At 45.0% G+C, this 14,738-nt stretch overlaps 1 protein-coding gene across 1 annotated transcript; it reads left to right on the forward strand.

Moving 5' to 3' along the window:
- Positions 1–3,127: 3,127 nt before the first annotated feature.
- On the forward strand, positions 3,128–4,228 carry LOC135711214 (trypsin-3-like). The gene is made up of 3 exons (XM_065233996.1): positions 3,128–3,485; positions 3,568–3,826; positions 3,887–4,228. The coding sequence occupies exons 1-3, from the start codon at positions 3,274–3,276 to the stop codon at positions 4,169–4,171; spliced, it is 756 nt and encodes a 251-aa protein (XP_065090068.1). The 5' UTR covers positions 3,128–3,273; the 3' UTR covers positions 4,172–4,228.
- Positions 4,229–14,738: the final 10,510 nt, after the last annotated feature.

Consider the following 14,738-nt stretch of genomic DNA (forward strand, 5'->3'; position numbering starts at 1 on the left):
GATCTGCTCGCATTTGAACATGGGCAAAGCACGACTTTCATCCATCTGCAAATATTAAAAAAAAAACGTCTACTGTATCTCTACTCGAAGTTTCATCATCATTCCCGCTTCCCATGAACATTTACCATAACTACTCACACTTTGGTCGGAAAACCCGCCACAGTCAAATCACATCCAGCCATTAAGGCCATCAACCGGCCACCCGCCACGGTCAAAACACGTTTAGCCTCGACCGGCAACCCGCCACGGTCAGAAACATCAAGCCATTCAGCCTTCGACCGGCAACCCGCCACGGTCAAAGCACATTTAACCTCGACCGGCAACCCGCCACGGTCAAACACATCAAGCCATTCTGGCTCTGGCCATCGACCGGCAACCCGCCACAGTCAAATCACATCCAGCCATTATGGCCATCAACCGGCATCCCGTCACAGTCAAAACCTCTTCTCATGCCAGATGAACGCAGAAAAAATTTGTTTTTTTTTTTTTCTTGAAAACAGTCGTTCTAATGCACGTGTCCACCATCTTTTTTCAAAGAACAACTTTCCGCATGCGATCCAGCCTCAGCCCTCTTTCCATACTAAAAATTTCGCAAAATAGAAGTATTTGAATTGCTTTTTTTTTAATTATACTTACTTTCAATCATCCGCTTAATCCTCGTCGCCAGAATATAGGGTTTTGCCTTCTCAAACTTCTCGATCCCGCAGACAAAACTAATCCTTTCTTTCCCAGATAATTTCCAACTCCTTTCTCCCTCGCAGTCTTCTTCACTCTCCCATCCAATCAGCCCTCTATCACCAAGGATCCGTATTCGCAGGTATAGCGAATTCAAGACTCTCACAAGATTAATGTATAAGGTGTGCTTGCTTAAAATTATGAATGTATTTCACCAAGAACCCTACACTATCCAAAAACTGATGATGGTTGGACCTATTTTTTCAATCGCTAGTTTAGTCAATCTTCACTAATTTTTTTTTCAACGATCACTTTACTATCATAAAAACTCTTTTTCTTCAATTTGCATGGGTGTTTTATTGAAAAAAAACTTCAAAACAATTGAGTTTCAATGTGTTTTCAGAACATTTCACTTTCCACGCATTAGCTCGTCATCATGTGGTCCAATGTACTCAATTTTGTTATTGATCTTGTTATCGAATTTGGAAGTAATGTGAAGTGTCGCATGATAGGTTTTATTCCTTCCATGTCAAAATTAGGTCCATGTTCCATATACCCTGTAACTTGTACCGGCCATATCTTCGGAACCAGTTGACCGATTCCAAAAATATTCGATAGCTTTCAATAGCAAATTCATAAAAAAAAAAAACTGTATAAAAAGGGTTTTTTTCATGATACCAATAAGTTCTAAACAAAGTTTTTGAACAAATATGGCCTAAACTAGCATTTGCAAAAATAGGTCCAACCATCATCATTTTTTAGGTCCAACCAAGATCAGTATAGGTCCAACCAACATCATAATTCTTTGCTGAATAAAAACGTTTTATAAAATCTTTTGTTCATAATATTCAACTTTGTATGTTATCATTAGAAACAAGAAAGGTAGATCTTTCCCCTAATCACGCATTTTTCATAATTATATGTTGAATTCATAAAAAAAAATACGACATGAATGTTGACGTCGTGTGAAACCGGCCTAAATAGGTCCAACCATCATCAGTTACCGTACGATGGTATAAGAATTTAAATAGTTTTAGATTAATATCTATAAGAAACTGGAGGCGAACCAGCCCAAGGCTGAAAGCCTCATTAATAAAGTTAAATAATAATAATAATATCTATAAGAAAGCTCAAGCCCTTGCGATGTATCGAAATTGGACGAAATTTATTATGGCACCTTTATAGATTTCTATCATACTACCGATAAAGAAATTTTCTGAAATGTCAGTATCGATCAATAAATATTTTTAAATATACGTATCGCAATCAAAGAAATTTCAAGGCAAAGAATTATCGACATAAATCTTTATTTTTGCATAAGAACTTTAACGAAGTTTCACGAATGGCTGGTCGGGATGTCTTTGACTTTCATCTGTCACGTTCAATTAATAAAAATAGGTTCCGTGAATTAGTAAATGTATAGGTCGAAGTAAGAAATAGAATAGGGTGATATTTTGTTTAGTCCTAAGTTAATACCATAGAGGTAACTCTAAGACTAGAAGGTCCCGAAATAACATGCTCAACTTTTTGGCTCAGCTCTGGTACTCTCTTCGGTCCTAAGCTAATCGATTCACCCCTCAAAAAATCCATTAACCCCTCATTTTATCCGTCAAACTTTCATAGCGAATCAAAACAAACATTGCGTAGTACTAGAATTTCGACTAGAATGGGCTACGTTAATCGTTTGCTTGGGACCAATAGGCTAGTCAAGTAGTGAGTTAATTTAAAAATCGTTAGTTTCGTATTGATTGTTGTTAATACTGTTGTTCTGTTGATGCAAAAATATGAGGAGGTTTTATGCCCATTTGAGGAAAAAAAAATTTCCACTCAAATGGCCTTTTCATTGCTCCCAATAAAGAATAAAGAATAAATGTTTACTCAATATATGAATTCTTTGCACATGTCGCTTAGTTAGCAACTTTAAGGTACGGTGCTAGTTTTGACGTACGGGTACTGGTGGGAGGCACATATTCTCGCTCGCTCTATATTGTGGTTGGGCAAGGCACTATTCACTACAAGGTTGACAACAAACATTGTTTATTATGTTTGTCAACCTTGTTGTGAATATATCACGACTAACCACAATAGAGAGAGCTCATGTGCATGACGGGAACAGATCGTGTCACATAAAATCTAAATTCATATTCGGGTTCAGAGAGGTAAAATATTTAAAATCTTCGACGAATGGTCAAAAGTGCTCTCGTAAGCATTGAGATGCAGAGAGTATTTCTACACGACACCATTGACTCATTTTCCCAATTTGCTAATTAGTATCAAGAGCCCTATCTCGCTGACCGTCAACGTTTTCAGTTCTCAACCGTTTATCTCGCCTGTTGCCTGTTTAACATTCGAGCGTTTCCCTTCTACATATGATAAAAAGCGTTTCTTCAAAACAATCTCAATTACACTTGTATCCGTCACGTTCCGACATATGGCATCAGTTCATCGAGATCTTATCACTTCAAATCAATACCAGCGGGAGAAACCAACCATCACTGCTAAACACGGCCAATACAGGGTGATATAAAACCTCCAAACTAGTACATCTTCGAGTTCAGTAGTGCCGTCGAAGTGGGCCAGTGGAGTGAGTGAGTGAAGATGAAATCGGTAGTGTCTGTAGTGTTTCTAATTTCGGTGCTGGCCAGCGTCCTTGCGGCGCCCCGAACCGAAACGCGGATCGTTGGTGGCCAGGATACGACCATTGACCAGCATCCTTATCAGGTTTCGCTCCGCCGACTTGGTACTCATACCTGTGGGGGATCGATTCTCAGTATCAGTACGGTGTTGACAGCGGCCCACTGCGTCTACTAGTGAGTTTTACCTACAATAACTGGGCAAAATAATATCGAGTAATGTGTGGAACTCATTCGCCACGTGTTCGTTTCTTCACAGTACAAATGCAGAAGCTACCGATTTTTCAATTCGTGTCGGATCAACGCTGCGTAACGAGGGAGGTCAGCTGATTACCGTTGGCGAGCTAATTATTCACCCAAATTATGATGATTGGACTTTGGAGTGGGACATTTCTGTCCTGAAGTTGGCGGTGAATTTGGTTCTAGGAGAAATGGTTGCACCGATTGCTTTGCCCAACAACAATCTGAAGGTTTCTCACGGAACCATTGCATCCATTGCTGGATGGGGATCACTCTATGTATGCAAATGAAGTTGAGTTTGTCCAGGAATCCAAATAATCTCACTGTGACTATTTCAGTACCAAGGACCCAGTACTAACCACCTACAGCAGGTGTCGGTGCCTATTGTGGATAACGCCATGTGCAGCGTAGCTTATCAGAACTTTGGATCGATCTGGCCATTCCACCTGTGTGCCGGTGCCGCCGGAATCGATGCCTGCCAAGGCGACTCAGGTGGTCCATTGGTGTTGAACAACGAAGTCATCGGAGTCGTGTCCTGGGGCTATGGATGTGCGTTCAATGGTTATCCGACAGTCTATACTCGTGTTTCTGAGTTTGTCGATTTCATCAGAGAGCATATGTAATATAAGTCTAACGGAGTTTACTGATTAAATAAAATAAAATGATGCCCTTCTGTGATAGTTGCCAGTTTATTGTGGATCAACGAAAGTTTAATATCACTGCAGCTTTTCAAATTCAGTTGAAGATATTTGCTTAAGATGAGAAAAGACACTTCGAATGGATGATATCAATTTGGGTAGTCATTTGACGAAGGCATGAATAATTCCTATTTGAGAAAGGCCGCAGAAATGCTTGATGTCATTTCATTAAGGCTAACCTCCACACAAACGGAGCTCTACGGAACATACGTGGAGCTTCAAACAGAATGTCTTTCAAAAAATGAAGTAATTTCCATTGGCGTAGCGAAAAAAATACTGGATGGGGGCTAGGGGAGTTGGGTCTGTAGCATTTTTGTTTGTTTCATTAAACTACGGTTAAATAGAAACTCTGGAAGAGCAAAACAACTGTTTTTTAAGAGCCACTCTAACTCAATTCAAGAAAATAGCTCTAAATCGGCCAATTTAAGAGATACAAAAAAGTTATTTTCAACAAGTTGCCTGAAATTAGCTCAGCTATAACTTTGCCGAAAAATGTATACCTTAATTTATTCAAACAAAAAAGGTTAGATTTTTGATTTTAATGATAATAGGAACCATCCTAGAATTCATTGTCATAAAAATGAGGGCCTAACTATAAGGAACAACTTTGTAGAAAAGTCTTTTAGTCTAAAGTTTCAATTTCAGGCTCAAAACATATCATTCCACCTAAATTTGCATTCTGTGGACCACTGTGCAACGCCTTACTGATTTCGAACAAGCAATGATCATTTTTTCAAGCGAGGGATCGCAGTTCGCAGTAGGCCGCGCATGAAAACCGACGTATTTTTCTTTTGCTGCGTATTTCTGGTCAGCGAATTAAACTTTTTTGCTTTGAATTTGTTCATTTGTGTGCTGAAATTTAGTTTGAAGAGTTCATAAAGTTATCATTTATTGATATATCGTGTTTTTCCTGTGTTGAGGCGTCCAGTTTTGAAGCCAAATTTGATTAAAAAAGAGAAGCATATAGCAAGTGAAAAATAGAAACATGCAGTGCCAAAAAAACAGAAGCAAGAAAACATTTATTCTTCGTCTTCCTCACCGGTTTTCACTTCGATTTCGTCAAGTAGATCGATGATGGGTTTGAAGTCCGGATGAGGCTCGTACTCACCGGAAATATTGGGAGCTATGTCTTCATCGTCCTCCTCCTCTTCGATTTCAGCAGTGTCCACTATGTTGATGCTCTGGCTGAACATTCTGGGGTAGTGGTTGGCAGCGTTTCCTTCGGAGCTGGAATTGGGAATCTGATGTTAATTGGTTTTTAACCAACAGGGAAGATATTTCCTATGTATGCCAGTGATTTCCCACAAAGATTTCAAGTTCGCCTCGGTGGACATCTGAAAACGATTCCAGTGATTATTTTACGAGAACAAATCGCACTTGTCCACCTACCTACAGTTAATTCACATTCAACGTTTTGAAACGGAGGAATACGAACAAAACCCACTTCCAAAACAATAACAGCAGCAACAGCAGCCAATCGGCACAGAGAAGCAGATGAAAATCTACGCCAATGCGACCCCTTTCGAAGCTTTTCCAGCATCGTTCAAGCCATTTTCTGAACAAAAGCTGGAATTCACATCGTTTCAATAGCCGAAAAATTCTATTTTGCTTATCTTGTAGGTATTGCTCGTAGCAGAGAAAGACAGGATTGATTTAAACGAAGTTTATTACTGTAAACACAGCTTGATGGTTGGATTAGAACTAACTAGAACTAGGTGAAAATTCACTATTTATACCCTCCTAGTTGTTTATTGGTTACCATACTTACCTTACCAATCAGGCTAAGGCCTTGTTGTCCTCTGCTGTCCGAAGAAGTCGTCTCCACTCTACTCGATCCATGGCCACAGTTCGCCAGCCTCGTAGTCTGCGAAGGGTCCGCAGGTCACCTTCTACTTGGTCGATCCACCTTGCCCGCTGCGCGCCTCTTCTTCTTGTTCCTGTTGGGTCGCTTTCTAGAACCATTTTCACTGGGTCGTCGTGCGGCATTCTTACGACGTGCCCAGCCCACCGTAGTCGCCCAATTTTTGCAATGTGGACGATGGATGGTTCTCCCAGCAGCTGGTGCAATTCGTGGTTCATTCGCCTCCTCCACGTTCCGTCATCCATCTGCACTCCACCGTAGATGCTACGCAACACCTTCCGTTCGAAAACACCAAGGGCGCGTTGGTCCTCCACGAGCATAGTCCAGGTCTCGTGGCCGTAAAGGACCACCGGTCTAATCAGCGTCTTGTAGACAGTCAACTTCGTGCGGCGGCGAATTTTATTCGACCGGAGCGTCCTCCGGAGTCCAAAGTAGGCACGATTCCCTGCCATAATGCGTCTTTGAATTTCTCTGCTGGTATCATTTTCGGCGGTCACCAGTGAGCCCAAATACACGAACTCATCGACCACCTCGATTTCGTCACCGTCAATCTGAACTCGGGGTGGGAGGCTAACATTGTCTTCCCTAGTACCTCTTGCTTTCATATATTTTGTCTTTGATGCGTTGATGGCAAGTCCAATCCGTCTAGCTTCAGCCTTCAGTCTGATGTACGTTTCCGCCATCATCTCAAAGTTCCGTGCCATAATGTCAATGTCATCGGCGAAACCAAGGAGCTGGATGGACTTCCTGAATATCGTGCCACTCGTGTCTATCCCAGCTCTTCTGATCACACCTTCTAACGCGATGTTGAACAGCAGACACGAAAGTCCATCACCCTGCCGTAACCCCCTTCGAGATTCAAAGGGACTCGAGAATGTCCCCGATACTCGAACAACGCTCGTCACTCGATCCATCGTCGCCTTGACCAATCGCGTCAGTTTATCCGGAAATCCGTACTCGTGCATAATCTGCCATAGCTGATCTCGATCGATTGTGTCGTATGCGGATTTGAAATCGATGAACAAATGATGTGTGGGCACGTTGTATTCGCGGCATTTCTGCAGAACCTGCCGAATCGCGAAAATTTGGTCCGTGGTAGCGCGGGCACCCATGAATCCCGCCTGGTATTGCCCCACGAACTCTCTTGCATATGGTGACAGACGGCGGCATAGAATTTGGGAGAGTACCTTGTAGGCGGCGCTCAGCAGTGTGATCGCGCGGTAGTTGCAGCAATCCAACTTGTCGCCCTTTTTGTAGATTGGGCATACGACACCTTCCATCCACTCCTCCGGTAATATCTCCTCCTCCCAAATCTTGGCAATTACCCAGTGCAGCGCTCTAGCCAGTGCTTCACCACCGTATTTCAATAGCTCACTTGGTAGTTGATCTACACCAGTTGCTTTGTTGTTCTTCAGCCGACCGATCTCCTCCTCAACTTCTTGAAGATCAGGGGCCGGTAGCCTGTCGTCTTCTGCGCGTGCTCCAAGGTCTGTTGCCGTGCCACCTTCGTTTTCTGCTGCTTCACCGTTGAGGTGCTCGTCATAGTATTGCTTCCACCTCTCAATCACCTCACACTCGTTCGTGAGAAGGTTACCGTCCAAGTCCTTGCACATATCGGCTTGCGGCACGTAGCCTTTGCGCGAACTATTTAGCTTCTCGTATTACTTCCGTGTGTCGTTTACGCGGTACAGATTTTCCATCGCCTCGCGATCTCGATCTTCCTGCTGACGCTTCTTCCTTCGGAAAACCGAGTTTTGTCTGTTCCGCGCTTGTCTGTATCCTCCACATTCAATCTCGTGCGGTGTTGCAGCATTCTCGCCCGTGCTGCATTCTTCTCCTCTACTAACAGTTTGCATTCGCCGTCAAACCAGTCATTTCTTCGGTCCGGGATTGCAGTACCTAGTGCCGCTACAGCAGTACTACCTATGGCTGAACGGATGTCCCTCCAGCCATCTTCAAGAGAAGCTGCGCCAAGCTGCTCTTCCGTGGGTAGTGCAACTTCCAGCTGCTGCGCGTAGTCCTGGGCAACTCCGGCGTCCCGTAGTTGCTCAATGTTGGGTCGCGGCGTTCGACTTCGACGGGTGTTATGAACCGTCGAAAGTTTTGAGCGCATGCATACTGAAACTAGGTAGTGGTCCGAATCTATGTTCGCACTGCGGTACGTGCGGACGTTGATAATGTCGGAGAAGAATTTCCCGTCGATTAGAACGTGATCGATTTGGTTTTCTGTGTGTTGGTCAGGTGATCTCCAGGTGGCTTTGTGGATATCCTTGCGGGGGAAAAAGGTACTTCGAACTACCATACCCCGGGAGGCTGCAAAGTTCACGCATCGTTGGCCGTTGTCGTTCGATACGGCATGCAGGCTGTTTGGCCCGATTGCCGGTCTATACATTGCCTCCCGTCCTACCTGAGCGTTCATGTCGCCGATGACGATTTTGACGTCCCGTTGCGAACAGCCGTCGTACACCTGCTCCAGCTGCGCATAGAACGCTTCTTTTTCGTCGTCGGGTCTCCCTTCGTGTGGGCAGTGCACGTTGATGATGCTGTAGTTGAAGAAACGGCCCTTAATCCTCAACTTGCACATCCTCGCGTTGATCGGCTGCCAACCAATCACGCGTTGGCGCATCTTACCCAGCACTACAAAGCCGGTTCCCAGCTCGTTGGTGGTGCCACAGCTCTGGTAGAAAGTAGCCGCTCGATGCCCGCTTTTCCATACCTTTTGTCCCGTCCAGCAAAGTTCCTGCAGTGCTACGACTTCGAAGTTGCGTGGTTGAAGTTCGTCATAGATTAACCTATCGCAACCCGGGAAGCCGAGCGATTTGCAGTTCCATGTTCCGAGTTTCCAATCGTAGTCCTTATTTCGTCGCGTAGGTCTGTGCCGATTGTTCCGATCCGTATTTCTTTCTTCGGTATTTGCAACTTTGTTTTTTTCCAGGGCGGCTTGTTGGGCCTGCCCCAACCCCCTGTCTCGCCGGGGGACCATCGTGCACAGCTCTGTTTAGAGTCCCACGCTGGCACTAGGACGGTGATCAGCCGCTCCTAACATGGAGAACAGACGCCGTTTTGAGCCGCACCTCCATGGTGAGCAGACGCTCAGGTTTGGTGAAGCATTTCCTCTATCACCGTACTATGGTTACCGCGCCAGTGTTCGCGTCGCACCTCTTCACTTTGCTATTGCCGGACTGGCAACATTGCCCAGGCTACGCCAACCAGCTGTGTCCATGTTTCAGCTGGTAGTCTTTTGTTATCATATGACTCGAGGAGGCGTGAAGTAGGAACTTGTGAGGACCAGGGCTAGGTATTCCGCTCCTTCCAGGTTGTCAACTCACCATTTTGTAGCCCATGGTTACCATGGAGTCCTTGGTTATATACTTGCTGCCATGGTATCCTTTTGTTGTTTATCTAGGTTGTTTATCCGTTGCCACGGCAATCTACAAACAAACGGACCTGGCTTCAGCGTATCCTCGGCTACTTTGTTTCACACTCCCTCTCAATCCGACATTCCTAGGTAAGACGTCAGTTGTTGGAACCGGGTGGCTTCCAAAGGTTTTGTGAACAGATCCGCCAGTTGATCACGGGTTCCAATCGGCTCGATGTGCAGTGTACCACTCTCGACCAGATCTCGTATGAAATGATGTTTCACGTCAATGTGCTTGGTCCTCTTGCTTTCTAGATTTTTGGCCATGCCGATGCATCCTCGGTTGTTTTCATAGATTGTCACTGGATTGGCAATTACTTGAAGGTCGTTCAAAATGCCGCTGATCCATACGGCCTCTGCTGGTGCTGCACTAAGAGCAACGTACTCAGCTTCACTTGACGACAATGATACGGTGGATTGTTTCTTGCTACTCCAGGATACGGTGCATGCATAGACCTTGAAAATGAAGCCGCTCACAGATTTTCGGTCATGAAGGTCGGCCGCCCAATCGGCACCGGCATAGCCTGTGAGCGGTACTGATTCACTGTTCCTCTGGTATTCGAGACTCAGGTTTTTTGTCCCGCTAAGATACCGCACCACTCGCTTCAATGCATTCCAATGTACGGTTGATGAATCCTGCTGGAATCGCCCGAGATAACCGACAGGGTAACATACATCTGGCCTGACACAGAGCTTAATGTACATCAAGCTGCCAAGCAATTCGCGATATGGTTCTTCAGCGCTAGGCCCACCTCGAGGTAGTTGTAGACCTTTTTCCATTGGAGTCTTGATCGGATTGCATTCACCCATTCCAAAACGATCCAGTACCTTTGTAACGTTGGATTCCTGTGATAGTCGCAAAGATCCACCATTACGGTTGTAATTGATCCGTGTACCAAGAAAGTGTCGCAATTCTCCGCAATCGGTCATCTCAAAAACAGTAGATAGCTTCTTTTTTAGCTTGTTGATGGTGTCCAAATTACTTCCCGCAATCAGAAGATCATCGACGTACAGGATGATATAAAGCTCATCATTCTCCTCGTACTGACGTACAAGCAGTAGTCTCTCTTCGATCGTACGAAACCCAGTTTCTCGATCTGGCTAGTGAACTTCTGATTCCAACACCGTGGTGACTGCTTAAGTCCGTAAAGCGACTTTTGCAGCTTGCACGCCATCCCTGGTGCTGACTTCGTACCGTCTGGAGGACAAATGAAAATTGATTCCTTTAGCTCGCCGTGAAGAAAGGCCGTCTTTACATCCATCTGGTGAAAGAAGAAGCCCTCGTGAACACCAACCGCAAGGATGATTCTAATCGTCGCAAGCTTGGCCACTGGAGCGTACGTCTCTTCGTAGTCTGCAGAAAACCCTTCGCGACAAGTCGGGCCTTGTACCGTACTATCCGTCCGGCCTCGTCCTCCTTAATCCGGAAAACCCACTTGGTTTTTAATGGCTTCACGTTAGCGGGGCATGGTACCATCTTCCACACCTGATTTTTCTCCATTGACTGCAACTCGTTTTGAATGGCTTGCAGCCACTCGTCTCGGTCTTCCCGAACTAGCACATGCTTGTAGGTTTCAGGAACATCTAATGTGAAGGAAAACGCAGCAGGGGTTGCTTGGAAACCAGTAATATAATCGAGCAACTTACCCGGAAACTTGCGCTCCCGTTCGCTACGCCTTGACGATTCTGCATGAGTTTCGTCACTATTTATTTGCGAAGGGAGGGCAGCGACTGTTGCTTCATCTGATATGTTGTCCTCTGGATCTTGGAGATGTTGTCCATCGTTGTCCAAATCTGATTCTTCATCGGCAGGTTCGTCTTCGGGCTCAGCTGCTTCCCCCTCTTGCTCGTACGAAGGTAAAACGAATAACGGCTTCTTCTCTTTTCTAGGCTCAGAAGCGTACGGGAAACAGGTCTCGTCGAAACGAACGTCACGAGCAATCACTACCTTCCTGCTTTTTCTATTCCATAGGCGGTATCCATAGGTTGTATAGCCGGTCATGAGGACTTCTTGACTTTTAGCATCCAACTTTTTTCGGAGTTGCGTAGGGATCCATGCATACGCCTTGCATCCAAAAACACGAAGCTTCGACATGTCCGGCTTGGATCCCATCCAATATTCGGCCGATGTTACTCCTTCCAGCAACGCTGCGGATGGACTGCGGTTGATCAAATACACCGCTGTAAGAGCTGCTTCATTCCACATCTGCTTCGGCATTGACGAATCAAGCAACATGGTCCTCACTTTTTCCACAAGCGTTCTGTTGAAACGCTCAGCCACACCATTTTGTTGAGGCGTGTAAGTGACAGTTGCCTCAACCTAAATACCTTTCTTCTTGTAGTAGGCTTTCTGTGCCGTTGATCCATATTCCCGACCTTGATCCACGGTCAGTTTTGAAATCCGCGTGCCGAAATGAGCGGTTACCAGTGCTTCGTACTCCTGGAATTTTTCGATGACCTCTGACTTCCGTTTCATGTGGTAAATCATAGCAAAGTGCGTTTTGTCGTCGATAAATGACACAAAATATTTCGATCCGTCCCAGGCTGGTGGATCGATTTGACCGCATACGTCCGAGTGAATCCGCTCGAGGGGTCGCTTTGCTCGGGTTCGTGTTCCATCGAACGGGTCTCGACACTGTTTGCCTTGAGCACAGGCATCGCAGAACCGATTTAGTCCAGGCTTGAAATCCACACCAGTGGCCAGCTCTTTTTGAACGATTTTGGCCATTCCACCTTGGCCAAGATGTCCTAAGCGACGATGCCAAAGTTCGTTGCGATCCACCTGGCAAACGTTAGCAACTGGATCACTCGCCTTAATATCGAGCTCGTATAAGTTCCCCTTCATTGGTGCAGTAGCGATAACATCGCCATCCTTTTTCAGTACAGCTTTATTCTTGAGAAACAGCACTTCGACACCGACGGCCGCAAGTTTCTTCACTGACAACAGGTTTTCGCGGAGATCCGGTACGTAGAGAACATTCCTCACTTTCAGAAGCACGCCGTGGTTACTGTAGCCATTGATTTCGCCTTCGTCCTTTGCTACCAGGTTTTCACCATCCTTCACCACATTGATCACCACCGGGGTCGGGAGTCTTTCAGTCGAGTCGAAAAACGTTTTTACATTGACCAAATGATCACTCGCCCCAGAGTCCAATTTGAAATTAATTGTGTTACCGTTTGATTTTGTTGACTCGTCGCGGCTCACCATAAAGCTAATTGCTTTGTTTCCAATTGCAGCATGCACTTCCTTCTTTGGGTTGGGGCCTGGTTTGCCACAGTTGTGGCATTTACCCTTGAATTTGCCACCACGTCTGTCCTGGTAGTGTGCTGCGAAAACCGCTGGTCTGTCCTCAACAGTTTCGTCCATCCGATCAGCACGTTTTTGTTCTTCCGCAAGGAGCCGTTGCTTCACCAAATCCAATTTCAAGTCTTCTTCCTTGATGTTTTCCAGCGCTGTGACGAGGGGATCGTATGAGTCCGACAAGCTAAGGAATAGCTGAGACACGAGATCTCCATCCTCCAGGTTCGCACCAGCCGTTTTGAGTTGCTTCACGAGATCATCGAACGCCAAAAGGTGAGACCGCATCGAAGCTCCCTCCTTCATCCGTAGGCGTCCAAGCTGCTTTCGTAGGAGCGTTTGACTGGCCACAGACTTCTTGGCAAAAACTTCACGCAAGCTTGACCACATCTCTTTCGCGCTGCTTTTGTCCCGGACTACTTCCAGAACATCATCAGCCAAGAATCCTACGATGTAGCTCTTCGTTTTCCGATCATCTTCTTCAAAACTTCGCTTTAACTGCTTCCACTGTTGGTACGTTTTCCGTCAATGTCCGCAGCACATCAGCTGCATCCAAAAACATCTTGCCGCGAAAAACTCCAATTCTCGAATCCCGGTCCACCGGAATACTGGGGAATTCCATGCGCAGCTTCCTTCGGGGTGCCCATAACCTCTTGTAGGTATTGCTCGTAGCAGAGAAAGACAGGATTGATTTAAACGAAGTTTATTACTGTAAACACAGCTTGATGGTTGGATTAGAACTAACTAGAACTAGGTGAAAATTCACTATTTATACCCTCCTAGTTGTTTATTGGTTACCATGGAGTCCTTGGTTATATACTTGCTGCCATGGTATCCTTTTGTTATTTACCTAGGTTGTTTATCCGTTGCCACGGCAATCTTCAAACAAACGGACCTGGCTTCGGCGTATCCTCGGCTACTTTGTTTCACAGCTTACAAACAAGACTTACGTCTAATATGTGAAAGGGATAAACGGAGTAAGCCAAGGAGTAACCAGACAAAAAACATCGATGAACGTCGACTAAACTTTGAGGTACAGTGAGATACACGCGAGTTACTCGCTGCAAAAAAGCAACTCAGAGTAAAACTGTCTCACCCCTTGGATCAATCATAGCACTTAAAGGTGATACTCTAAGGAAGTCTTAGCGTGAAACTTCAAAGGCACAAATGTCAGCTTCCACTGTCTATAGTAGCACAGCAAACAAGGAGTAGCAATTTCAAATTTGTATGTTTTGTGGAAGCTGACATGTGTGCTTTTAAAGTTTCACGCTAAGGCTTCCTTAGAGTATGAAACGGTAGTAGCTATGTCGAAAATCGCAAACTTAAAAGAATCATGCCCATGGCAGTGGAGGTTTTAGCCACGATTTAGGATCCACTGTCCTACTGTGCACCCGGTGCACCCATGGGCGATCATAACAATTCCAAATTATTTTTTATTTTTTATTTATTATATAAACATCATCTGCCTTGAATACAACATGTTCACAATACTATCAGTGGAGTGCGCTTGGGATGATAAATTTCAAGATAAGCTCATCCGATTATCTACTTAACACTGGTCTTATAGAAACAACGCTCCGTTTCCGGGAATTATTCATCCAGGAAACCTTCAACCATAGTTGTCGACATCGTCGTCACCGTGGACACCAGAGCACACATTTTAAACCTAAAAAAGACGGTTCCAAGAAGTTTTTGTGCATTGTTCCGAATGCATTCGGTATAAAAATCATAGTGCAACCAATATACCGTTAGAAGCCAATCGAGATGGAGCTAGTAATCTTTTTTATGTCGTTGTTGGTGCCATCGGTCGTTGTTGGACTGTCAGTTGATTTGGAGAACTGTAAGTTGCGGATGCGTGGCTAGATTTACATAATTGAATATATATTTTTCTTCAATCCACTTGTGGTAGACAATT

Source organism: Ochlerotatus camptorhynchus, unplaced genomic scaffold (genome assembly GCF_037179485.1).
Source record: "Ochlerotatus camptorhynchus isolate MF236.1 unplaced genomic scaffold, CSIRO-AGI_Acam_v1.1 ptg000428l, whole genome shotgun sequence".
Classification (NCBI taxonomy): domain Eukaryota; kingdom Metazoa; phylum Arthropoda; class Insecta; order Diptera; family Culicidae; genus Ochlerotatus; species Ochlerotatus camptorhynchus.

Coding starts and splice junctions, on each gene's coding strand:
- LOC135711214 (XM_065233996.1), top strand. CDS start 3,274: ATGAAATCGGTAGTGTCTGTAGTGTTTCTAATTTCGGTGCTGGCCAGC. Junction 3,486..3,567: donor GCGGCCCACTGCGTCTACTA/GTGAGTTTTACC, acceptor GTTTCTTCACAG/TACAAATGCAGAAGCTACCG. Junction 3,827..3,886: donor CTGGATGGGGATCACTCTAT/GTATGCAAATGA, acceptor TGACTATTTCAG/TACCAAGGACCCAGTACTAA.